Source organism: Rhipicephalus microplus, chromosome X (genome assembly GCF_043290135.1).
Source record: "Rhipicephalus microplus isolate Deutch F79 chromosome X, USDA_Rmic, whole genome shotgun sequence".
Taxonomy (NCBI): domain Eukaryota; kingdom Metazoa; phylum Arthropoda; class Arachnida; order Ixodida; family Ixodidae; genus Rhipicephalus; species Rhipicephalus microplus.
In genome coordinates, this window is record NC_134710.1 from 384289959 (window position 1) to 384317752 (window position 27794).

At 42.8% G+C, this 27794-nt stretch overlaps 1 protein-coding gene across 1 annotated transcript; it reads left to right on the plus strand.

Annotated features, from left to right (window-relative positions):
- Window positions 1-8466: 8466 nt before the first annotated feature.
- LOC142777331 (uncharacterized) lies at window positions 8467-20067 on the plus strand. Its single transcript, XM_075881632.1, has 3 exons — window positions 8467-8526; window positions 9491-9690; window positions 19829-20067. The coding sequence occupies exons 1-3, from the start codon at window positions 8480-8482 to the stop codon at window positions 19903-19905; spliced, it is 324 nt and encodes a 107-aa protein (XP_075737747.1). The 5' UTR covers window positions 8467-8479; the 3' UTR covers window positions 19906-20067.
- The last annotated feature ends 7727 nt before the right edge of the window (window positions 20068-27794 follow it).

Here is a 27794-nt window from a genome sequence, read left to right on the forward strand (position 1 = left end):
AGTTTTTTTACAGGAAGCTAACACATGTAAGTCGTAAGTGTATTAGAGGTAGTGGTCACCGTTTACATCACTGCACGTCATTATTTTAAGGACCACTACATAGGGTGCAGTAAAGAATGCAACAGCCGAAATGCGATTTGGGGAAATTTCTGGAGCAGCAAAATGTAACTTCTGTAGCCCAAAAGCTATATTTGAAGGAGCTTACAGAGAAACAACATGCATTTTTATCATAAACTACAAAATTTTGAGCAGTATGAAACAGGGTTACATTTTGAAAAAATGTATAAAGCATTCGACTTGGCCTAAATCTTGCAGTGTGAGAATAAGCAGGGCTATTTCAATGAAAGAGGTATTTTGAACCACCCTACTGAGCTAACAATAATAAAGTCTATATTACCATTTGCTGTGCCTGTAAAATCACTTGACAGACTCTGCAATTTTGAATATAAATCTTCCAAGCTCGTGACCTTGAAATTTGGGAGATCCGTAAAGCAAAGAGGTAGGGGTGGTGAAAAAAAAAACTGGCTCACAATTAGTTTCTTTTAGGGAAACAGAAATGTCACAGGTTGCTCCGAACGATTGCCAATAGCCTATTTAGACATCAGTTATTATTCTCGTACTTATAATTATGCGGAGTACAAACACACGAGTAACTGAACAAAATGTGCAGTGTGCCGTGACTAGTGTTGACAGCCCCTTCAAAATCTTAAGAGGCTTTTTCGTAGGCTAATGCTGTACTGCGGCAAAGATGGCTTAAGCAGCATGCTAATCTTAAGTGAAAAAAAATTTCTAAACACTACACCTCCCCCCCCCCCCGCTCCCTAAAACTGCCCACTTATTTTCTTTCACCGTGAATTAGGTACCACTTCGGCTCCCTTACAAGGAGCGTTTGACGAGGTAAAGAAAATATGGCACGCACCCGCTGGCTCGGCGACGGTACCGGATGTCTATCGCCAGGACTGCGGTCGAGACGACGCAACTTCAAGACAGAAAAAAAAAGTGTTAAGTGACACTGCTGAGAGAATCAGTGTGGCCGCTGGACACGCTAGCGTTCACAGCACCATAAAGGGTGCTTACCAGCGCAAACGACCGGGCAGGAGGAGACAGAAGAAGAGACGAGACAGAGCGCTGATGAGCCCGGCATGTAACCTGGGGTGTCAATTTCTTCGCTGGAAAGTTTCGGTGTTCAGTACATTGAACAGCCGTTCCGCAGAAACACAAATACACGTGCGTCCACAGTTCCAGCCCATGCAACTAAGTATGTTTTTGACAGCTACGTTATTAGCCAGTGAAGCGGCACTCACCTTCCATGGAACCGGAGCAGAGAAGATGACCACGAGTGACGAACACAAGTCGCATTCTCGACTACAGTGACTGTGAGTGATTCCGAAGAAGCTCGGCGTGGATGGATGCACAATATATGCACTCGAATGTTCGTCAGAGCTACATGATTGTCACCGCTAGTAAATACAGTGGAGTTTATCGAACAACATTCGAAATCATTATGATAGTCGGTGCAGTATTAAGCCCCGACAAATTATTCTTTTTCCGCGTTATCTTCTCTTCATTGTAACTTTAAGTGGGCTGAGGAGCCTTGTAATCAGTTCACTGCACCCCTGAATATGCGTTTGCCTCATTCTTCATCTCTCAGCCGTCTGCTTCGTGCTACCACCACCCCGACCCGTGCCTCTTCTACTGCCCCGAGAATGTTAAGGCTGAGTTTCAGAAATATTTGTCGCTCCTGACTGAGAGCCTGGCCTTTAAAAGACTGCTACCCGTTCAAACAACAAGGGCTGTAGAAAAATCACCTTTTCATCCCTTCCGCCTCTAAATGAGGGATTATGTGAGCCTTTCGTCCTCTCTTTAGTCTTCCGAATTTGCACACGAAACTCTCTTCACCACACTTGGTTTTTTGGTGGACTAACAACACAATTTGAGGACTAAAGTTCACGTTACTTCGCCATTGAGCGGATTTTTTTTCTCAGTGTAGAAATGCAATTGTGAATTGCCCCATTAGGATCCCATTGACGCCAATATTTCTGTGAACTCGGCTTGAGGAAGTGCGAAAATTGCGAAAAACTAAAGAATGCTTACGCCCACTTTCGGCGTTATATGGAACGCGAACAGCGACCAGTATTATAAATCTTATGGTGCGCACCGTCCAGTCACCACCATTGATAAGCGCGCATCAGTCTTATTTGTCTGCACTGCGCATATTCGCAATAATGAGTGGGCGGTGTGCACTATACCATCGCTAGTGATTGCCGCTGTTAGCGTTTCAGACGGCAATAGTACTAACACATGTTCTTTTCTCGTAGTAGTCCAAACACTTTTTACCGAAACCTATTCATCTTGATATCTTCCACATTTTTTTTTGTTATATTGCATCTGCCAGTGAGTGCGGTGGTAATAACAGCATCCAGGTGTTGCCTGACTCAAGTAATAATGACGGTGTTTTTAGGAGCGAGCCTCGCAGTGATGCTGCGATAGATTTTACATGGGTTCTAGCACTGTCTCACAGACAACTAAGGGGCTCCCTTGCTTTTCCTCTCACGTTGCATTCCTCCTCGCTGGCACCATTCTACCTGCTCTTCGGATGCGTGCGTGCGTCATTCCAGGGGTGTATTGTGTGTGCCTGCATGGCCCTGCTCTGCCGCGACCATCTTCATAGCATGGCGCCGCTTCTCGAGTTCTTCAGAAGGAAAAAAAAACAAAAGCAAAAAAAGTATGAACACGCGTGTACATAAACAGCATTCGCCAATGGGACGCCCTGCCTGCGGTCGTAGAAAACGACACTTCGCTTTCCGTCGGTTGGAGCCAGGCTTCCCACGCCAAGCTGCCACCGCTGCGAGAGCCCGGGATATCCCCTCACACACACTGAAATGCAATCATCCATCTGAGGCGAGACTTTCGCCATGATGTTCAATGTCTGCGACCATATCCATCGCGGCAATCATGAAAGTCGTGTATTGACTGCACCGCGGCCAAGCAGCAGCCAATCGCATGCAAGGTTACGTGTGAGGGCGCTTTCTGATTCGTTGAGAGCAATTAGATTCATGACGACATCCCTAGAGCCCTCCCTTTTGGTCGAGAGAAATTGAATGAGAGGTGTTTGGTCTCCGCCTTATCTCCACCAATATCTTTCAAACTCGTGGCCAGGCAGTCATGAACATCGAGTTCTCTGTCGGCTTAAGTCAACCGGTAAGCTACCACGACATTATATTTTTTGTTAGTAGAGCTCAATATTTTGTGTTATATGTCTCATGTAAACGGGTTATGGTGGCTACCTGAGATGCTATCAACGTGATCTAGCCGGATCAGGCATAAAACGCACACAAAAGTAAAAGTATTTAAAATGGGTAACATTTCCGTTTGAAATACCTTTTTCTTGTCTCGATGATGGGTAACTTCTGAAAACTATTTAGCACTGGGATTCCAACAACATATTCTGCCTCCAAAATAACTCAAATGAGGAAGAAAGAAAAAAGTCTACAATTAGGGATCGTTTTTTTTCTGGTTAGACACAATATTATCGATATCTAACAGACAATCATGTCAAGAGAAGTATATGAAAATGTTTTTAGTAATAATTGTAACGTAGATGTGAAAAAATGTGGACGAAAAGATAACTTGCAATGGTAGCGAAACAAACCTACGACCTTCGAACAACGCACCTGATGTTCTACCTTGGTTTTGTTTGGTCTCAGCGTTAGCCATCAAAACATCGTTACCACAGTGTTTCCCTTAAGCAATAAGTGCTGTATAAAAGTGATGCCTGTATAACTCATTACCACACTGAAAAAAAAAAATGTGAAGAGAACAGCCACGCGCCGGCGGCGGTTCACTAGTGCGAGGTCCACAGGCAGCGTAAATGAGAGAACTGGTAGAGGGCGGCATTAGGTGACCGCGAATAACAGATCCTTTTTTATTGCGCGTGCGCCGTATTATATCTTCAGTATAAAGAGCGCATTGTTTCACAACATTCGTTAAAAGAAAGTTTGACTGTCAACAAAAAAAAAAAACTATGGCGCAGCCCGCAACTACGGCTCTGGTGTAGTTCCTTGGGAACCAAATATTGTTTTTTTACTTGCTGACTGGATTACTTCGATAACCATTGATCACTATCCGAATAAGCACTCTCGTCGCTAAATTCGATGATCAATCAATCAATAAATCATTTATTTACCGTGCCCGGAACAACCACGAGTTCTCATAGCTGTTGCACGCAAAAATAAAACAATAAAGTTAGACAGCAGAATACAATCGTACAAAAAATAAAAATATATACTAAATCAAAGAGCGTGAATGCGTAGAATAAAGAAATGAGCTCTTAATGGGAAGAAAAGAATACAAGACGAGAATCATGAAATGACAGTGAAAAATAAAAGAGAAGCTACTCAACTATCTGGAAGGCTTCCTGAAAAATGGAAAAGGAAAGGATTGGTACCTTGTGGAAACCTTTTTTTAAGACACTGCAAAGTGGAGATAAAAACATAGGCAGTGGACTGTTAAAAATATCACGATTATGGAAGTCAACATTAAATAAACTTTATATTCTGGGAACAGTATCGTGTTTAAAGAGCTTGGTAGAACTTGAAATGGTCGATTCTCTCTGGTCAACCTACGCGAATTCCGAAAATTTAGAGAACTGAGAAGGAAAGCGTGAAACATCCTACCATGAACTAGTTCATAAAAAAGAAGAGGTCAGCGCGATTTCGTCGCTAGTGAAGTGAAGGCAATGATAATAATTTGGCAGTGTTAGAACAAGATACCGAGTAATTTCTAGCAAAACGATGGCTGTATACGCTGACGAACATTTTCTAGAATCACTCAATGTCTTCATTGTCAGATTTATTGATGGCATTCCTGATCACAGTAATAAGGATACTCCTGTTGAGAAAGACATATGCAGGAGTACAGTTTCTGAAAGACTGCGAAAGAACTTAATTCTTGACAGATTCTGCAAACACAACAAAAAAAGAAGGCCTCGTGTGGCAGTACGTTTAGTGTGTGTTGAAAAATTTTGCATGCTATCTAAAAGAAGACCAACATCACTGAACTCATAAACCTTACAAACCAACACGGAATTGAGAGAGTATGAAAATTACATTATAAGTATTTTATGAAAATTACTGATGAAGTTTGTCTTTGAGGTATTCGGGGAAAAGTTATTGTTGTCAAACCAATCAGAGAAAGAACACAAATCTTACTGCAGCAAGCGACAGTCGTTAACTGAATTTATTACCCTAAGTATATTGAGTTTATTGGCTTACAAGAAAGAAAAAGAATATCTAAGTAATAAAAAAGAATATTAATTATTATTAACAATTTTTAATAATAATTCTTATTAGTATTAATAATTTATTATTATTATTATTATTATTATTATTATTATTATTATTATTATTATTATTATTATTATTATTATTATTATTATTATTATTATTATTATTATTATTATTATTATTATTATTATTATTATTATTAAACAATGATTTATACTAATTATTAAATAATAATGTTTTTATGATAATTATTATTATATATGAATAATTAATAACAAGAAAAAGAATAACTAACTAATATTAAAAGGGGACGCTAGATTGTCCCCTTTTAATCTTGCGTCACCTTTTTCTTCTGTTAGTTCGGGCGTACCGCAAGGCAGCGTCCTTAGGCCCTTACTATTTTTAATCTACATTAATGACTTACACTCTGAGATTACTTCTTGCATGCGTCTATTTGCCGATGATTGTATAATATACCGTTCTATAAACTCCAGTAATGACCACTTAACCATTCAAGCAGATCTAAACCATATTTGTAACTGGTGCGACAAGTGGCTTATGAAACTGAACTTAACAAAATGCGAGGTAATGTCTTTCACCCGTAAACACGTAAACTCTGAATTCTCCTATTACTTGAACAATACCAAGCTTTCCCACACTTCTTCCTACAAATACCTAGGTGTTCTTCTCACAGAGAATCTTTCATGGGCCTCACATATCGAGTCTACCTGTGCCAAAGCATCACGTTCACTGGGCTACCTACGCCGCAACTTGAAAAATTCCCCTACTAATATTCGAAAACTAGCCTTTCTTACCTTTATTCTGCCAATATAAGAATTCGCCTCAGCAATTTGGTCTCCTCATCAAAACTACTTGATTATTATGGTAGAAAGGATTCAAAATAGAGGTGCCCGCTTCATATCACGAAACTACGACATCACGTCAAACATAACGCAAATTAAATCAGACCTTCAGCTGCCATCATTGGATAGCCGTCGCAATATTGCTCTTCTCTGTCTGTTCCAGAAATATATTACCTCTAATAAACGAACGCGGCTTCAGCTTCAAACACCTCACTCTTTTTCACGCAGATTGCATAATCAGTTCAGCTTCATGCGCATATACGGGTCAACTAATGCATTCAATTCATCACCACTGCCTCGGGCCGTTCGTCTTTGGAATGACCTCCCTGATTGCATAGCCTCAATATCTAATCCCGATACATTTCGCCGTCAGCTACTCACTCTGTTCACCATGTGACCCTGTTTCTGTATTCTGAGTGCATTGCGTAACGGTGATTTATATTCCCCTTGCTTTTTATTTTTAAAATGTATCCCTCTGTCACCATGTTCATATCAACAAGTGCTGTATTCCCTCAAATTTACCTCGCCCTGTATAGCCTAAAATGTGATTTCATTTATATATATATATAGTTTTTCGTTGTTCTTGCACTGATCCTGCCTGTAAACTGTTAGTTACCTGTCCATACAATTTCTATTCCTCCCCCCCCCCTTACCCAATGCCCTGTTCTGGGGCCTGTAAGGTTTTTTTTTTTTAATAAAGAATAAAGAATAAAGAAAACAAAACTTCGTTACCATTATTTAAAAGCAAGAGTGGGCATAACACTGACGCTTGAGGGACCCCACTAGTAACTTTGTACAAGGAAGACGTTTAGCCATTTACGGCAACATAACATGATGTATTAAACAGGTAGCTGTGCAACAGATTCACAACAGACCAGTCAACGTCAAAGCAGACTACGTCAATCGGTCTTCTCTGAGAAATATAATAATAATAATAATAATAATAATAATAATAATAATAATAATAATAATAATAATAAAAATAAAATAATAATAATAATAATAATAATAATAATAATAATAATAATAATAATAATAATAATACCTCTCATTACCGCCATGAGAGGTGCGGAAACATACATGCCTTGGGTGCCAATGCATCTAGTTCCGTCACAGCTGCGCTGTGCCATAATGTTCTTTTCTTGAATGCCTGTTTACGCGTCTCTAACACATTTAAGCCAGCTCCCCGAACCTACTTCACAATAGTCGGTTTCCAGGATTTGGAATTACTTTACCAGTGCAAACAGATTTTCAATAATAACCTGAACAGAAAACTGTCGAGGTAATTGTTGTGCCCCTATGGAATTGATGGGAATTTCAGATTTTGGGTTAGATTGCAATAGCTAGAAAACTGTCTTTTAGATTTTTTTCTGAAGTCTCTGTTTCATTGTTCGCGCAGCGTGGGCAGAGGCACTCAAGCCATTCAAAGCGCACAAGCAGTTCAAAGAAGCTGAAGGCTGCAAGTCCCCTTGGTAATCAATATTCAATACTGATAATGTCTTGTCTTGTTTTGTCTCCTAGGAGATCTTGGCTCATACCCACATGGGGGATTGACCACACTGTAACTTATAATAGATCATTTTTTACAACGCTTGCTATACATAATAAAGAGAAATTAGATAGAAACAATAATAATGTTCCTTTGAAAAAACGTGAAAAAATTGCAGAAGAATGTGATAAACCAGAATATATAAAACAAGTTAACCAGAATGAGGAAGGGGGAGAAAGAGTTGGATATATCTGGCAGTACCACTAGCAGCGTATCCTTCCGGTTGCCCGAATGAATTTATGTAGCGCTGACAGAATAGCACTGTGGCCAACACCCAACTGACTGGCTCAAAACGATAATAGGGTGGATGTATTGACTGGCAATCCGAGCATACCAATCGGTATTTCAAGAATTATTCGGCGCAGTGAGGCGAAGCGGCGGCATGTGAGAAGAAAGTGATCTATTGTTTCCGGTTCATTTCAAACTACACATAGGTTAGTTAATGAAAATCCCGATTTGTTGAGATAAAAATTTAACAGAGGAACTCTACAGCGAAAGCTTGTGAGGGTCACCTCACATTGACGGGAAAAGCATTTTGCAGTGTTCCATGTGAATTACAAGTGCCGAAATTCTTCAGATTGTAGAAGCGACGTTTCGTTCATTTTTAAGATTAAGAGGCGTTTGAATCGTTCGGCAGTAATAAAAGGAAACTGTGGAGCTACTAGCACCACCGGGAAATTTAAAGATGCTGAAGCGAGTGAATCAGCAATTTCATTCACTAAATCATATCATGCATTCATGGTCTTTTTCCCTCTGTGGGTAAGGGTCATGTTTCAGGTATTATGATCGTTACGACCCTGTGGTTTGCAGCGACGTGGCAGCTTTACAGGTTGTATATGACTTTTTTACTGCAGCGTCATGCACTCACCGTAGCGCATTTACGTCACGCCCGATTGAAGTGTTGCATAGAGTTCACGCCTTTTTGTAAGCACGTCTCTCGTTCACGCAAAACGCATTGAAGTCGACTGCAAAATGTTGCGAAGCTAAGTAGACGCTCCACTAGGCTTCGCTGATTGATGTAGTGAAAAGAGTCTTCTTAAGGATGTCACATCACGTGGCGAATTCCCAGAATTGCACCAAGACACAAAACAGGTGAAATGGGCAACGAATGGACTGTTTTAAGCCGCCCAGAATTTACAAACTTTGCAGTGGCGCAAGCGCCCGTGGGACCTTATGGACGAGTGGAGAATACTTCACCAGTTATCAGAAGAAAGAACAATGACGTGGTGTACACTTAGCAACTGTATATCCAGTACACATTTTAGAGAATATCTTGAGGCTGCCGACCTCACATGCACAAACGTTGCTTTCCTTGCTTTATGGGGGAAGGCAATGCGCGCGGGGCTCGATTACGCTATCGCTTTCTACTTTGAAATGCGGAGCTCAAGAGTTCTCCAAGTTTTTAGGCTCACCAACCATAAAGGGGTGTATATGTTGAAAGCTATGTATATAAATTGTTTTTGTTAATCTTTATTATTCAAACAACCAAGTGGAAAGGGCCAGACGTAGTCAAATAATCAACACATCTTCAAATATTTTCATTTTCGCATAAGAAATAAACGAATGAGGGAACAACTCGTGAATATATACTTTATTATTCACAGCATTCTCGATTATTTCTTGAACTTGCATCTTTGACTTAACGCTGCACTTTTGGCTATGTTTTTCTTCCAATTACTACCAGAAATATCACTAAAAGAACACCATGAGTCGGTTAGCAAACAAAATCATGAAGTCAAGGAACCTTGTTTTGACCATTAGCCCTTTCGTGCATTTTTTATCTTGTGCTGCAGTGCCAGCTCACAAGAAAACCATGCACCCCAACATCAGCGATCATTACAACCTCAGCGTCACGGAATCTCCAACCCTGGCGTCAACGTTTTTGTCGTCATCGTCCACTGCAAGCATCGCCACTGTTGCAATAATCAGCTTGTTCTGGATGATACTCGTGTTCTACTGCTTCTGTGGGCCGGTTTACTTATGCTGCTATGGGGTATGTCTCCAATGAACTATTCCTAGAGTTAAGTCTTCCTGGAAGCTTCTTTGGCCTGCTTTTTGTAGTGGGGTTTATGGCTATGACATAACGGAGCATGATGACGATAAAACCAGGCTGCCGATTAGAACTAACACATTTGCTCACATACGACCATCATTACCAAGTGCTGGCTGTCACTCATTATCAACCTTACCTTCATAACTGCTGATGTCGTGTAATGTTGGCGAGTCACTGGCAACGGCTTCTTGGTCCATTTACAATTCAATAACTCAATGGCGTACCCACTTTTTATATTTCATGTTGGGCGTAAATATTACAAGTCACTGTACGTTATGAATGTCAAGCTCGTGACTCAAGTAATGATGGGAGAGCATTCAGAAAGCACATACAAGCGCCATATGAAATCAAGCACACTTCAAAAACCCAAGCACTAAAAGTACAGTCTGCCGGTACGCATATAACTATAAACACAGTGTCGCAGGAACGGCATCCAAAGAAACGATTTTACAGAAACTAGTTCCTTATGGGAGGAACGAAGGAACGCCGCCGTTCTAATGAGGGTCAGTGGAACTGTAACTGTAACTCGATACATCTTGGAGGACATGGCCGAGAGAATGGCAGAGAGAACGGCGTTCCTATATTAAACTTTCCACGGCATTGAACAGGCACACGCACTCAGCAAACCATGCAGAACGGAGTGGATGGATGACTGCGTGGGCTGAAACTTTACACTACTCAACTGTCATCACGCTATGATGCCTCAAGGTTTTCAGTTGAAGGAGCAAGCTTAGGCTCCGGAAATCAAGGGACAGCGACACCGACCACGTGCTAGAGGAATGAATGATTTTTTTGTTTTGCAGATTTCTTATGCTGCAAGGTTTTCTTTTGCTGCGAGGTGTGTCGTAGAAAGTTATCAGTACCATGAAACGGCACGTTCTCTCCTTGTCTTTATTTTCGGGTGTGGGATGCAATGGCTTGGCAAGGTTAGGGATCGAGCGAAGAGAACGAAGCAGAAAAAAGTGAGAGATATAAAGGGTATAAAAATATTTGTTGACGAAAGATTTTTGGTGAGGCGAGATTCTCACCTACAGTATCAAGACAAGTGTTGTAGACACTCGGCTATCACGTTTTGTGGTACTTGATGGTGTTTTTTTCACCATAGGCTTGACACTTTGAAGCAGTTTCACACCAATATATTGCCACATACGTTCATTCTGCTTTTATCCTGACCACGGTATCTTACGCCATGATCGTTGCCCAATGACGAACACATCGCACTGAAGCATTCCCATTCTAATAAAGAGAGAATACATCACATAATGTTCTTTTCCATATATACACTAGAACATTGGCACAAATAAACACCTTAACAAATGCCATATGCCATTATGGCTCACTTTTCACTTGCTAGTATACATTTCTAAGCCAAGTAGTCCTCCAAACAGCTTGGACTGGTGAAAAAACAACTGGTTCAGCGTTTTTTTGAAGCATTCGCGCACACTAGCACAGCATAGCATATATAGTTTTGTGAAGTATATTATAAAAATTTTGTGTAAAAGATTTTGAGGGTGAGGAGGACAGGAGAATTAGCACAGTGCGAGACAGAGAATGAGATAAAACTAAATAGAGAAGCAGAAAGAAAGAGAAAGATAAATGAAATATTGACTACAAAAGCAATATAAGTAAAGAAAAAAAGAATAAAGCATAAGAAAAAAGATAGAGAAAGATCAAAAATAAGACAAAGAATTACAAATACAAATGTTCGCGAAATGTGACAAGGGGTTCACAAGCCTTGAAGACGGGGCGAGTTCGATTTTGTGGATGAACTGGTCCAGAGCTTATTCGAAAAAAAAAAACAGCCAAGCGTGCCTACAAAAATGACAGTGCACCTAGTTTCAACTTGTTTTATTGCCAAATTATATCAAAAATATTTTCGCACAAGTAGAAAAAAAGCACCTGAGTGTAACGCCAAAACAAAACAGTGCAATCGCAAAAAAATCTTGTTGAGAGTGGGTGCCATGTCCACGCGCGTTGATCAGGTTGGCTGTTTCTTCTTTTCCGGTATGCACTAAATCCAATAAAATAAAATCCGAGGACATTATTAAGTTGGAAATGTGCTTTTCAAACATAGTTTTCCACTCATAATTCTGATTTGGTGATGTTGAATGAGCACTCAGTCAACGCCTATGTATTGGTCCTTTTGATACGATAATCTGCGCAAGAAATGTATTCATAATGGTGTGTGTGCAGAAATTTCTGTTTGAAAACCTGAAGTTCAGTATCACGACTGCGCATTTCATGACCTACGAGCTGAGTGCCACGAGACTCGTACTTGGATTAGACGTGAATCAAAGTTGCAGTGAGACATGTCTAAAGTATAGCCGATGGTCTGTAAAAAATTGTGTAAGAGTGCTTTTTATATCACTCTTTATTTATTCATATTTCGGGTTTAACATCTCGAAACTACCATATGATTAGAATAAAATCAGTGTCTAGGGGCTCCGGAAATTTTGGCCACTTGGGGTTCTTTAACGTGCACCAAAATCTGAGCACACAGCCCTACAGTATTTTTGCCTCAATAGAAAATGCAGCCGCCGCAGCTGGGATTCAATCCCACCACCTGCGGGTCAGCAGCCGAGTACCTCGGTCACTAGACCACCGCGGCGGGGTTTTTCTAGATCACTCTTTTCTGTTTACGTATATATAACCTCGTGTCAGTGATTTGAAATTGGTATAAGTACATAAGTGGTTTGATGAAACATAACTGATCTTTTTATTTTGCGTTTTGATTACCTATGACAATATTTTGAATAAAAGGTAATTATAACACTAATATAACGACACGTTCAAGTTTTAAAAATGTAACTATAACGAGTTCCACTCGGACAACAGGAACTTGTAATGGAAGCTTGTTCCAAGATGGTTAAGGAACGCTTATCGTTAAGGAGCCCGAGGGCGCCATTCTCGGTGTGATAAAAGAGCGCACGGTGGGAAACCTTTTACAAAATCAGGATTAAAGTCACAATCGAACCCATGCACACAACTTAGACATCAGATATTTTACCATAGAGCCACCTCAAGTTTTGAAACTCCTTCAAAAAAAAAAAAAAAGGGCCATGCAGACATCATAGCGGGCCAACGTCAATAATGATAGCAGCGGCACCAGTGTTCACCAATCGCGTTTATATATACTTAGTCATAAACATTACACAAATAATACGGTTCCGCAAGCGGTATTCAAGTGTTCTTCCAACCCAGAAAAACACGACAACAAATGTCACGCATGATTATACATATTAGAGTGCCAAGGCACACTTTTCGATAACTGACGCTTGTGCATGTATACGATGCGTGCTGACATCGCATCGCCCTACGTATTATCCTTTATTTGAGCGCCACGTAGCAGACACACCAGGTAAGCCCACTTTATGCAAACACCTAAACTCTTTACGCAAATATGTTCATTTCCCTAACCCTTAGCTCTAAACAAAAGACCAAAAAAATGCAGCATAGTAAGCTACTCGTTAGCGGCTTCGGGTGTAACTGGCTCTTACAATACGCGAACTCTGTCCAAATATTCTATTCCTGGGATGTTCGGTGTCACAACACTGCGATAATACTCATTCATTTTCCGAAAAAAAAAAACAAAAAAGGTAATATCTGGCCGACTCAATCCCTTTGCGCAGAGCCTTTGTTCAGAAGCGGATATTTTGAAAGAAGTTCTGAATTTCGAGAGGTTGAGGGGACGTTTTTAGTGGTTCCACAGTTATGCGGTTTCTAGATTTTCGATGAACAAAACTGAAGCAAATATATGTTATTTTTGTTTAACCGAATTGATTTTCAACTGTGTTGGTTACGCATTAAAAATACGACGAGGCACCCTCGCTTTTTTTGTGTCTTTGTAATGCACGTGTCACCATTACGGAGCAGTGACGTGTAACGTTCTTACCTGAACATTTTGCGGTAACGTGAGCGATGACTTCACCCTTACTTATTAACCCAGTCACTCCGACACTTTTACAGAAACCCTCTTCGTCTCATAAGCTACACTTCGACACCCTTACGTTCCAGGTGGCGCCAGCCAATGTGTTCTTCGAGCGCTTACTTAGTGTATAGCTGTCCACTTACTAAATAAGAATCGAGAGAAGCTGCGCGATGAAAATTTTGAAATACCGCTATTGCCCACATCTTATACGTATTAGATATAACAAAGTTGAACTTAAATCTCTCCAACACTGGCATCAACACAGTTTTCAAAAGAAAATCGATTTCTTTTTATAGCAACTTCTAGGCAAGCCGCTTCAGCATCACTACATTGTGGTAGCATCTAATATTGTTGCAGAACAAGATCATCAGAACTAGTCGAACGTTGTTAACTAGGTAGTGATGCTTTTTTGGGCAGCGGTAAATGTATCTGTAGCCGCCTACGACATTCTGCTCTCCAGACCTCATTTTTTATGGGATTTATAAAAACTGGTAACGCGTAATATGAGTCTAAGGCAAAGAAAAATGTGTGGTCTTATGATAAAAATCTTGGCTAGTTGTCATAAATGGCATGGATTACTCGTCATGGCTGTGGCGCTCCTGCGGCCAATTGAAACTGTGAAACACTTCTTAGTAAACTTCGGTGACTTTGACTATATCTATCTATCTATCTATCTATCTATCTATCTATCTATCTATCTATCTATCTATCTATCTATCTATCTATCTATCTATCTATCTATCTATCTATCTATCTATCTATCTATCTATCTATCTATGACACTTAGCCCTCCTGGCCATTTCGATAATGGCATCCACACCAAAATTGGTATGCCTTGACATGACTGTATAACGAGCATAACTGACTAATCATATCATGAAAACCATGGCATGCATGTCTACAATGCCTTGATTTACATTTCATGGTCTTGCTGCTTTTGCGGTGGTTTCTTTCACATGATATGTTTCAAAACTGGTATGGTATGGCATGACTGCATGGCGAACATAGGTGACACACCCTAACGTGAAAATTATGACACTCGTGTCATATAAAACGTGACTACACACTACGACCCTAGTGCAATCGCGACCGTTTCGCTTGCTCCATGTACACCAAATTTGTTGTTACATTACGTGAATGAATGACGAAGGTATATGACTGGTGCAGACGTGATAATATATGACATCCGTGTCATGTAAGAACATGACTACATACCAAGCTGATGGTGCACTCGCAGCCGTTCCTCTAGCTTCATATATACCAAGTTTGGTCATACGTGACGTTAATGAATGACGAAGCTAAATGACACGTCCAAACATTATAATTATGACATGCGTCTCATGTAAATGACAGGTAGATGCTACGCTCATTGCGTGCTAGCGGCCGTTTCGCTAGCTTAACATATAGACCGTGTTACGCAGCTACTTTTTCTATGCAAATCAAAATAATGGCACCGCACCGAAGCAGCAAGGCCTTCTCGTGGGCGGCGCGACCACGATGTGGCGTGTGGTGTACGTTGCCCTGCAGCCTACGGTGAGGCGTGGTTGTGCTAGTGATTCTTGAAGACGGAAAAAGGCACCTAATTTCTGTCAAAAATAGGGCGACATGGGGCAGTACTTAAGAGGAAAAAACGAAACAAAAGAAAAACGGGCGGCGTGGACTATGACCGGCGCTTTGCTGGCCTTCAACCAGGGAGTGGCGATGGTGATTCGGCCGGCCATCGGCGACAGTGAAGAAGTTGAAAGGAGAAGGCCGTTAGATCACGTGATCAAACGTGGCAGAGCCTGTTCACTGCTACAGAAAACCGTCTATACCAAATTTCGTATTACGTTACATGAATACAGGACGGTGAAAGACACGTCCAAAAGAGATAATTATTACATGCGTGTCTTGTAAAACATGACTACCTGCTACGCTCATAGCGTGTTTCCGGCCAATTCGCTAGCTTCAGATAAATCAAATTTAGTATGACGTGACTTGAAAGATAATGAAGGTGAGTGACACTTCCAAACAAAATATTCATTTCATGCACAGTGTGTAAAACATCACTACATGCTACGCTCATAACGTGCTCTGGCTGTTTCGCTAGCATCACGTACACAAAGTTTCGTATTACGTGATGTGAATGAACGATGAACACAAACTCCAGGCGCACACAAGATAGTAATGATATCAAAAATGATCTACGGGATAATTTGCGTCCTTTAGTATTGTTGTGCTGACTTCAAGGGGCATATGAACCTTCCTCATTCGTGCTTCGCAAATCGTTGATTCCCGCTGTACGTGGAAGCTGCCAATTTTCTAAAATGTGTATTATATCTTGGTCAACTTCGGCGACATTAACCGTATCTATCTATCTATCTATCTATCTATCTATCTATCTATCTATCTATCTATCTATCTATCTATCTATCTATCTATCTATCTATCTATCTATCTATCTATCTATCTATCTATCTATCTATCTATCTATCTATTTATCTATCTATCTATCTATCTATCTATCTATCTATCTATCTATTGAGCCGCCTATAGCCCTTGCCTCTCGTGGCCATTCCGATAATGGTATCTATACTAAAACTAGTGTGCCATAACATGAGTTTATGACGAGCATAACTGAGTAGTCATACCATGAAAACCATGACATGTATGTCGTGAATTTCAAGATTTACATTTAATGGTCTGTGTGCTCTATGGTGGTTTCTTTCACAAGACATATTGCAGAACTGGTTTAGTAAGACATGACTGCATGGCGAACATAAGTGACAGACCCTAAGGTAGAAATCATGACTTGCGTGTCTTGTACGTTATGACTACACGTCACGATCATGATGTGCTCGTGGTCGTTTCGCTAGCTTCACATATAGAAAATTTGGTATTGCGGGACGCGAATGGACGGCGAAGGTAAATTGCACGTCCAATTATGATAATGATGACTTGCGTGTCATGTAAATTAGGACTACATGATACACTCATAGTGTGCTGGCGACCGTTTCGCGACCTTCACATATACAAACTTTGGTGTTACGAGACGTCATTGGAACACGATTGTATATGACTGGTGCAAGCATAATGACCGTGATATGCGTTTCATGTAAGAAGATGACAACATACCATGCTCATGATTCGCTTCTGGCCGTTTGGCTAACTTCACATATACAAAGTTTGGTCGGACGTGGTGTGAATGGACGATGACGGTAAACGACACGTTCAAACATTATAAGCATGGCATGGGTGTCATGTAAAACTTGACTGTATGCGGTGCTCATAGCGTACCTATGGCGATTCCAATATCTCCAGATATAGAAAATTTGCTCTCAAGTGAAGTGAATACTTGATGGAGGTATATAACACGCCCAAACAAAATAAACAGGATATGCCTGTTATGTGAAACATGACTACATGCAACAGTCATGGCGAGCTTGTGGCCGTTTGGCTAACTTCATCTCTGTCAAATTTGGTAATACGTGGTCTAAATGGACCATTAACACAAATGATAGGCGCAAACAAAATAGTTGTGACGTGAAAGTGATGTATGTCTATCCCATAATCTTCTGATGATTTGCAAGTGACAAATCAACATCGTCATTCGGGCTTCGCATATTATTGTTTCCCAGTGTACGTAGGATATGGAAAATTTCTAACACTATATGCAAAAATATCAAGGTATGAAGGGGCAGCGGTTGTCTCTGGAATAGTCAGGCTGCTATTCCAGAAACAATCGCAGGTTGCTGCTGCTGCTGCTTCAGCCACCTACGACCTATGAATAATGCATTCGATTCTCTACCGACTGGCCAGCATGGCGAACATTCCTTCGTCCTCTTTATGCAGTAATAAACGCGCGAGCGTCAGTGAGTACCGCCAGTAGCCATGACGGCGAGCTCCAGCGCGGATTGACGCTCCCGCGTTTGATGGCATACATCCCCGTTAAAGTGGAAGGGGGATAGGATCCGTGGTAGGTCAGTTGGTAAAGCATTGAATGCTCTAGTTGAAGGTCGTAAGCTAGACAGCTGCCCACGGCAAGTTTTTTTATCGTCCACTCTTCTTTCTTCATATTTGCATTACAAGCACCTCCAATAACATTCCCTATGCTTTCCTTGACAAGATTGTCTGTTAGACCTAAATAATATAGTGTCTAACAAAGCAAACAAGCACTTAAATGTAGGCTTATTTTCTTCATGATTATTGTTAATATGTAAATCAAGAATTGTCGGGTGAAACTTTCCTTGCATGTCAGGCTCATGGAAAGCTCATGACCAATTCCCTAGCCTCATGCACACCAAAGTTTCTATTTCGTGACGTGAGTTTATGACAAACATGACTGAAAAGCGGTTGTATGCATATCCTGATATCTCAAGTAGAAGATAACGTATTCTACGCTCATCACAATCTCGCAGCCGTTTCGATAGCTTGGTATGCACCGCAGGTATTTCATGACGTGACTATATGACGAACATCTATTACAAGTGGTAACATGTAAATCATGAAATGTAACGTTTATTATGCGTTGTATGCCACGCTTATATCCCACTCGCGACCTTTTCGCTACCTTGATTTGGGGAGGACTGATTGATATGTGGCATTTAACGTCCCCAAACCAACATATGATTATCCACAGACGCCATAGTGTATGACTCTGCAATTTTCGACCACTTGGGGTTCTTTCGACCACCATGGGTCTACAGCATTTTTACTTCCATCAAAAATGTAGCCGCTGCAGCCGGGAATGAATCCCGCAATCTACGGGTTAGCGGCTGAGTAGCTTAGCCACTACACCACCTTGACCAGCCCTTTTTCTTGCTTGATGTTCATCAAACTTGGTATTGGGTGACGGACGTTATGAGTCTTATAAATCGCAAGCTGTACTATCAAAACCTCCCGCCTTGGTAGATTGATGGCTATGGTGCTCGGCTGGTGACTTCAAAAGTCAAGGTGGACTTTTCGTGAGGCAGAATGATAGAGGCTCTGTGCGATGTCAGTGCACGTTAGAGACACCAGTTGGCCAAAGTTTTCGGGGCCCTCCACTACGGCGTCTCTCATAAGTATACGGTGGATTTCAAACGTAAAACCCCAGGTATTATCACTAAATTTCATGGACCTCATCACATGTCACGTGGAGCATGACTAGCGTTTCCCGCTCATGCAGCGCTTGCGTCTAGTTCGCTCACTCGATGTACTCCAAATTTGGTATTACACAATTTCACTGTATGGTGAACATAAATGGCAGCTGGTAAATTAAAAATAATAACATGCTTGTCTTGTACAAGGCGATTTACATGCCATGCTCAGGTGCACTCGCAGCCATTTCGCTAGCTTGATATACATTAAAACTCGTATTGCGTGAAGTGACCGCCTGCTGAACAAAAATGACACACGCTAACACGTAAATAATTACATGCCATTCATGTACACCATGATTTGAAATTACTGGCTGCTTGCCATTACATCAATTCCCACAATGAGTGAGACTTGCCGGTTTATTTTTTTATTTTGCTTTTAGCCTCAGACTTTGTGTCCCAGAGTTAGGATCCCTAACAAGGAAAATTTCGAAAACTCGTTTTTCTTGGTTAACACAATGGTTTAGGAACTCACCAACAGCAAAAAGAAGGAAATTAGAGGAGAAGCTAATTGCGGTAATTGTGGTGTAAATGGAAAGCAAGTTGAAGTGACCAGTGATTATGTGCTACCTTCGAATGACGCTTCCGATGCTCTGACAACTGGGCGTAAGCAGTGGTCATGCCCTTGTCAACATTTTGTGGTATATATGTGTATTGGAGCATGGGGGCGTTGGTCAGAACTAGTAAAAGCTATGACGTTGACACCTGAATACTTTTTCCACCTGCTGGCATCACAAAGCTCGTGATCATATTTGCTAACTGGCAGCCGACCAGCAACGTCTCGCATACCAGCTGAAGGAATTCAGTCTGCCAGGAGGCACTATCACCATGAATGAACAAAGAATTTAGGACATGGTTTTATTTATTCACTCGACATTAATAAGAACTAACAGACAAGAAAGTCAAGTATATATAATATGAACGTCAAAAAAGTAAAGTGGATGACAGCGGCAAGTTATCTTTGTGTCCACTTTTGTTTCTTGATATTGCGTCGTCATTTTAATTTGTTCTTTTTTTTCTATTTGTCTCGCAGTGTTCCAACCATACAACACGCCGGCGCCGGGCAGAGTCCGTGATCGTCGAAGTTCCGGAAGCAATAAGTTTGAATAACCTGAGCACAATTGCCTCCTAGAACACTGCTGCTGCATGGGTGGAAGCGATACACGCATACATCACCCTGCACTCTTTGTGTACAAGCAAATGATAGTCGGTGCCATGGGTGCTTCTTCAATGCCACTCTCATTTTGATGGGATAGCCACTTCAAGTAACGCTTACCTTGCCTTGTATTTTTTCATCTCTTAATTCAAAATAAAAAAGTCTTGAATCCGAGTCTGCACTGCGCCTGAGCCTATTTCTGCCACATCTGCTAGTTCACCAACCAACGCGTGATTAACGGCTGCACTTAAACCACATACTAATGTTAGCAAATGTTTAAAATATTGTCCTTGCTAAGGGTAGAGGGCTTGGTATGTGTGACGTGCCATTGCGGCCGTCAGCTATACTGGGTTTCGAGGTGGCCTAATAAAAACGTCCACATTCTTTCAAGATCAGGAAGAGACTGCCAAACCCTTTTTTTTTTACTTCACGTTCGTTGAGCGCGCACGAGCTCGGCGCCGATCTTCTTCGTTTTCCTCGCGCAAAGGCACGAGACACGCACCGAGCGTCGTCTGCTATGTCTCGTCACATCCCCGGGTTAGGAAACTAGTCGTCCCGACTTCCTACACAAACATTAAGACAGACATAACTAAATTACCACAAACAGTCTTATCTGTATCTATTTACAAAAGTCAAAATACATTGTCTATTCGCTTTGAGGCACACAAAAATTTTTATAAAAGTACCAACAACTATTTACACTCCACGGCACCCATGTACACTGTAGTCCGAAGCAGTGGGTTGCTCCATGTTAGCAATGGGGCTTAGATATTGTCTTACTTATTCAACATGCACAATGTCAACTCCCATGTTGTCCGCGAGTTCGATCTCGTAGTTCACGGGAGACAGTTTGTTCACTATCTTGCGAGGTCAGGTGTACGATGTAGTTGTTTTCACACCGGACGGTGGAGCCTTAAGGAGCACCAGTTGTCTCTTTCAAACACAACATCCTTGTGGGGCTTGTCGAAGTGCCACTTCTACTTTTCTTGAGCTACACGAATGTGCGTGGCTGCGAGCTCCCTGGCTTTTTGTAGTTGTTCACGCACTACCGTGAAATATTTTAAATCTTCTTTGAGCTCTTCAAGCTCTAAGCGGCTTTAAACATCTAGAGGTAGCACCGGATCCCCACCGTAGACCAGGAGTAAGAGAGTTTGGCGAACCGGGTTTTGGTACCCGGTGATGTAACAGAATACAATATAAGGGAGGGAATCGGCTCAATTTTTACTCCGCCTGTAGTCATGGTAATCATTTGTGTGATTGTCTTATTTTCTCTTTCGCACATGTCATTTGCTGCGGGGTGATTTGCGGTAGTGGCAGCATAGCTGATGCCCCCCTGTTTGAGGTATGCTGCAGTAGAGCGCGCCATTATTTGAGTACCGCGGTCTGTGATAATTGTGGCTGGGCACCCATGCTTTAAGATGATCCGTCATTCGACAAATTTCTGGATGGTGGCGGCCTCTATGTTCCGTAGTAGTTTTGCCTCCACAAACTTTGTGACGTAATCAATGGCTACAATGAAGTACTTGTAACTTCTTGGAGTTTTGATTGGCCTTATTATGTCCATTCCAACTGTGTGAAATGGGCTGTGGACTCCTATTGGCTCTAATAGACCGTAATGTACCGATGTCGACATCTTCATCCTCTGACAAAGGTCACAATGACGCACGTACCATCTCACATCTGCATAGAGCTTCGGCCAGTAATACTTAGACCTAAGGGCATCGAATGTTCGCCTGATGCCCATGTAGCCAATGTATCGTCCTTCATGCATTTCATGGAGTGCCTCACCTTGTCGTTGTGCAGGAAGGCAGAGGAAAAATTGACTGCTGACTCGGCCTTGATCTCTTTTGGACAACACGTCGTTATGTGTGATAACCTTCTTTTGCACGCGTTTCTGTTGCTTTTTCGTGCACAACGCACCCCTGAGCATATCCAAGACTTTGGCGCGAAACGCATCCTGACGCTACTCCCCACCCACGCTGTCACATAATCGAGGTGATGGATATGATACTGCAAAAATTGATTCAGCACCATCGATAATGGGGGGATTCCTGGAAAGACAATTTGGTGCGCTGTGCAGAATTCCCGATTTATAGATGACATCAAAGTGAAGTTCCTGCAGAATCAGTGACCAACAAAGAAGGCGTTAGTTTCCTTCCTTGTAGCGCAAGACCCGGCAAAACGCATGGCGGTCGCTGACAACTTGAAATTTTCGGCCAATCAGGTATGGTCGTAGCTGTTCTGATGCCCATATTTCTGCAGGAGCTTCCAGTTCTGTCGAAGAATAATTAAATTATGCGCCTTTGAGAGATCGACACAAGTATAGCACTTGACAACATCGTCGCTCTTCATCCTCTTGCAGCAATAGACCTCCCACGCATTCCGCTTGCAGATCTTATTCCCAAGAAAAAGTAACGTTTTTCTTTATGAGTGATCGAAGAGGTGCTGCGATAACGCTGTAATTTGGTATAAGCTTGCTGAAGTACGATGTGAGATCGATGAATGATTGTAGTTTCTGTACATTTCGAGGAGACTGGAAATCCTGAACCACTGCCACTTTCGATGGGTCGGGAGATACACCGTCTTTTGTGATAACGTGCCCAAGGTAATTGAAGGCAGTACAAAAAAAGAAACACTTCTGTGGCTTGAAATTCAAGCCTGCTATGTCGAAACTTGTAAATATGTTCTGAAGGTGCGAAACGTGTTCTTGAAATGTCCGGCTGAAGACTATGTAGTTGTCTATATACACAAGAACATTGTCGTATTTGATACGTTCAATAATCATATCCACGGCTCGCTGACATGTAAATGGGGCACCTTTAAGACCAAATGGCATCCGGAGGAATTTGTAAAGACCCCACGGCGTGACGAAGGCAGTCTTCTGTATGTCATCTGGATGCATGGCGATCTGATAAAATCCAGACACCAATATCCCTTAACAGAAAAGTACTTGCTTCCGGTGAGTGCCTGCAGCGCATCTCCAGTCCTTGGGAAACGGTGCACATTGTCCTCAGTGACAGCGTTGAGACTTCGATAATCAACGCATATGCGCGTCGTCCTGTCTTTCTTTGCTACAAGAACAAGGAGTGACGCCTAAAGACTCCGAGAAGGTCGCAATATATTCGAATCAATGAGGTCCTTGATCTTACTTTTGACGAGATCACGCTGTGCTGATGACAAAGTGCGAGCACGTTGCGATATTGGCTTTGCGTTTCCTGTTGGAACCCCATAGCAAAAACAGCGTGATGCCAGTACCTGGTTTGGCACTTGTACACGCTGTAGACACTGGTACACGCTTGTAATCACTGGTACTTCGCTGGGTGCACTGGGTGCATTCTCATCTTTTATCCCCCTTACCTCCTTCCCCAGTACAGGGTAGCCAACCAGTCTGAGAACTGGCTAACCTCCCTGTCCTTCCTCTTTCGTTCCTTCTCCTCTCCTTCTCTCGCACTGGGAAAAAGCTGTGTCGCACTGGTAGGGCACTGGCTCAACCGCTGTGAAGCTGGTGTGCACTGTGAAGCGCTGGAAGCGCTGGAATTTTCACTGGCAAGCGCTGGTGAATACTGAAGCACGCACTGTTTCTACCTGCGCCACTACAGCGTGCATGTTATTGTAGCATGTGCCGTGGTTTGTTTCGGTGTCGTTGAATATAAAACGCTTGATTCGACGACAGGGAGAGATGCTGCCCTAACAGATACCAAGCGTACGTAAATTTTGCGGTGCACGTACGCATCGCAACAACTATAATGCACCTTTTTCGCATATGCCCCCGCGTAAACCGGCCAGTTTCGCATCATTTGTGTATTGCTGTAACGATTCCAAGCTTCAGTGTTTGTAATCCTGGAGCTGCACGCCACTCCTAATAGAAACAGGAAATTGTTTTTGCCACAAAGTTGACAAATAGTAAATGAGCTCTCTCGATCGCTTCGCAAGGTTTGCCAGTGGAGGTGAGAAAAAAAAAAGCTGTTTTTCGATTTCGCCACACCGCACAAATGTATGTCTGGCCATGCTTTCCTTCTACTTACTTCAGGTAAGAGTTAGAAACGTTCCGAAGCTCAAATGCAGAATCTTCAACCATACCAACTCAACGCGTCGAGATTGGTTTTACGCAGTGCCCGGCCCAGCGAGCATTAAAGCTGTCATGCCAGCCGCGTTGGTATATATGTTACTTGCGCTTCTTGTTTCGTGTACACACAATTTTAAAGTGTAACAATAACTGTAAAGTATAGTTTGGACATCCATGAACCTAATTGAACTGTATTGCCTTGTTTCGATGTTCGCACAAGGAGCGCTGACGATCAATGCGTGGCGCTTTCAGCTACGGAGGCTGTCACCGAAAGCTGCCGGTCGCACTTAGCCGGAACTTCTCTGACTAGTATGTAAGAACACGCAATTTCCGCTTTGTAATTTGGCACGGCTTCGTTAAGTCACTCCCTGGCATACGTTTTCAGTGGATTGCATTGGTATTTCTACGGGTGTTATTTTAGTTTGTTTGTATTGATATAACTGCATATATTTGTACACTGGCATGCCCATTGTATACACTGCCAGTGGAGGCCAGAAAAAGGGCTATCGCTCGGTATCGCCACTCCGTAAATTCATTTCTCGCAATGATTGACCTTTTACTTACTTCAGGTACAGCTTAGGTAACTGTTAAAATTGTTGCAAAGCTCAAATGAAGAAACTTCCAGCATCGCAACTCAGCTGCTTCGAGAGCGGCCTTACCCAGTGCCCCGTTCCAGCGAGGCCGGTGGTGCCGCCTGCGTCAGTGTACCTGCTAGCGGCGCTTTTTACTTTAAGTATGCACAATTCTAAAGCGTAAGAATGGCTGTAAAGTACAGTTTAGACATCCATGAGCCTAAATCGACCGTTTATCCACGTGTGCGGTGCCTGAACAAGGAGCGGCGACGATCGATATGTCGTGCTTTCAGCATCGTAGGCTGTCACTGAAGGCAAGGTTCTCTTTGGCGGTGCACAAATAGGTTGCCAGACTTTGGGGTGTTTGTTGCCAGACTGCCACCAAACTTAGCGAAAAATTTTGCTCCTGTAGTTGTGGCTTCTCCGTGAGAGTGTCGTGTTGTCCGCGGTGCATTTCGCGAGAGCGTGAGCTATGCTGGCCGTTTTAATTAATAAAATGAACGTAAAATGAGTGTCTCAGAAGTTGCGGCACGTTCTCTTACTGTGTGCGCTGCTGTGCAATTAAGAGATCGTGTCTCAGAGTTAGGGAATCAACAACGCGTCGTCCGTCGTGCATTTCGCAAGTGCAATGAACTTTTTCGCGAGTGTATGCGCGACGTGAATAACGCAATGAACCACAATTTACTGAAGTCGAGGCGCGTTCTCTTGCTCTGTGCGCAGCTATGCAATTAAGAGATCGCGTCTCAGTATTATGAACGACGGGGAAAATTGAATATAGAATCGCAGCAGACGCTGCCATCTCCCTCCCCCCACTTTTTTTTCACAACTGATCGGGCCGCGTCAATCGCGTGCCACGACGGAGACGCTACGCTTCCCCTAGCTGTGTCAGCACAAGGCATGTCGTTCGGACTCATGTACATGTGACGAACAAACGTCCGAAGGCTGGCTAATCGGGGTACGTGGTATAATCTACAGTTATATACGCCTAGAAGGCTGCTTTATCGACGCAGTTGGAGCGAATTAAGCGAGACTCACGCGTACCTGTACGTGGGACCCCGCATAAGCATTCATTATTTGGACATTCTGACGTTTGTGCATATTTTGGGTGAGGCCCTGCAAGCGACGGCGGCTGGTCAGCGGGGTCCTATTTACAAGTAGGCGCGAGTCGCGCTTAATTCGCTCCAACTGCGTCGATAAAGCAGCCTTCCAGGCGTATATAGCTGTAGAATATCTCACGTACCCCAATTAGCCAGCCTTTGGATGTTTATTCGTCACATGTACACACGTCCGAACGATATGCCTTGTGCTGACACAGCTAGGGGAAGCGTAGCGTCCCCGTCGTGGCACGCGGTCGACGCGCCACGATCAGCTGTGAAAAAAAAGGAGGGGGGAGGGGGGCAGCGCACCGCCTGCTGCGATTCAATTCAGTTTTTCCCGTCGTCGCTAATACTGAGACGCGATCTCTTAATTGCACAGCTGCGCACACAGCAAGAGAACGCGCCACAACTTATGTACCGCGTGGTTCATTGCGTTAATTACGTCGCACACACACTCGCGAAAAAGTTCATCGCACTTGCGAAATGCACAACGGACGACGCGTCGTGAATTCCTTAACTCTGAGAGACGATCTCTTAATTGCACAGCAGCGCACACAGGAAGAGAACGCGCCCCAACGTCTGCAAGGCGCGGTTCACTCCGTTAATTAAAACGGCCAGCGTCGCTCATGCACTCATAAAATGCACCCCAGACGACACCAAATTCTCACAGAAAAGCCATAACTACAGGGGCAAACTTTTCTACTAAATTTGGCGGCAGTCTCGCAACACTGACTCTTCAACCCTGGCAACATCTTTCGAGTTCAAGTCCTCTCAAGCGGTGCGTTATTTCTTTTTCAATTTTTCATTTTTTAAATTTTTATTGTCAATGTGCGAAATTTTATTTATATAGTTATTTATTTATGGCGAATTGGCGTCTCCGTTTTAACCCCATGAAGCAATTTTGCGCAGAGTACTGCGACGCTGCCGCTCCAGCGTCCCAGTACTGGCGCTGGTACCAGCTTCATACTGGGCCCATAATCAGGCATGGCGCAGGACGCTGGTACCCAGCGGTGCTGGTTTTCGCAATAGGGAATGCAATGTCGCTCAAACGTGCAGGAGCCTACATCTGTACTTCACTGTGCAAAGCGCAACGAATGTTGCACCAACAAATCCTTCACGACCTGAGGTCATTGGAAGATAACGTTGTTCTAATGTTAAAGCTGACGCCTCCTATTGCGATTGAACGGTGCTGCGGATCGACAACCATATGAGCCGGTGGCATATCAAGGTCCGCAGGAGAAGAAGGGCATGAAATTTGGAGGATCTGTTGGCTGTGCTCTTCAGAAAGTTCTTTATACTCGATTCTGTTTGCTTTTTCAATGAGGCCAATTGTCATCTGATAAGGAAGCAAGACGGCTTGAGAAGAGCAGTTCGGGATCAAATCCTTCGTTGTATTTTCCGATGCAGCTGTTACCATAGGCTCTATGACTGAATAGCAGCCGTACAGGGACTTTGTCCCGGTGATGACCATTAAATTATTTTTATCTTCTGACACGTGATGCCAGGCCACAGGGAGAACTAAGTTCCGCGATAAAGCTGGCAGTGGTTGGTCCCTAACCAGATAGACATTGCGTAGCCTTTGGGGGACGGATACCGCGAAGCTTTCCGAGCCCGAGTCGATGACGGCTCTTCAAGCCCGCAAGAAGTGATCGCCTAGCAGTATTCCTTCGTGAGTAGCTAGGAAATTACAAATTCATGCTGCAGTGTTTGGTCGTCCACTGTCACCACAGCACTGACTTGTCCCAAATATTGTAGCTGCTCCTACCAAACGTAGGGACGAAGGCCTTATGCTTAATTCGAGTTCAAGTATTGGTGCCGAGATGAAGCTTTTGACAGCTCGAGAATCCAAGATGGCTTTATTCATTTGTCTGTTGATGGCCACAGAAACAGAAAAAGTACCCGCCTCAGAGACGCATGACACCTGCTCAATTACTGACGACTTCTCGCGGGCGTCGGCGTCACCAGCTGCTCGTTTCCCCGCTGTTGTGAGCTGGAAGCTTCGAAATCTTCCTGCCACTTTAAAAATTCTGTAGTTAGCGGTAGACGACACTGCATGACAAAATGGCCCCTTCTTGAGCAAATAAAACACAGTTTACGAACTCTCAAGG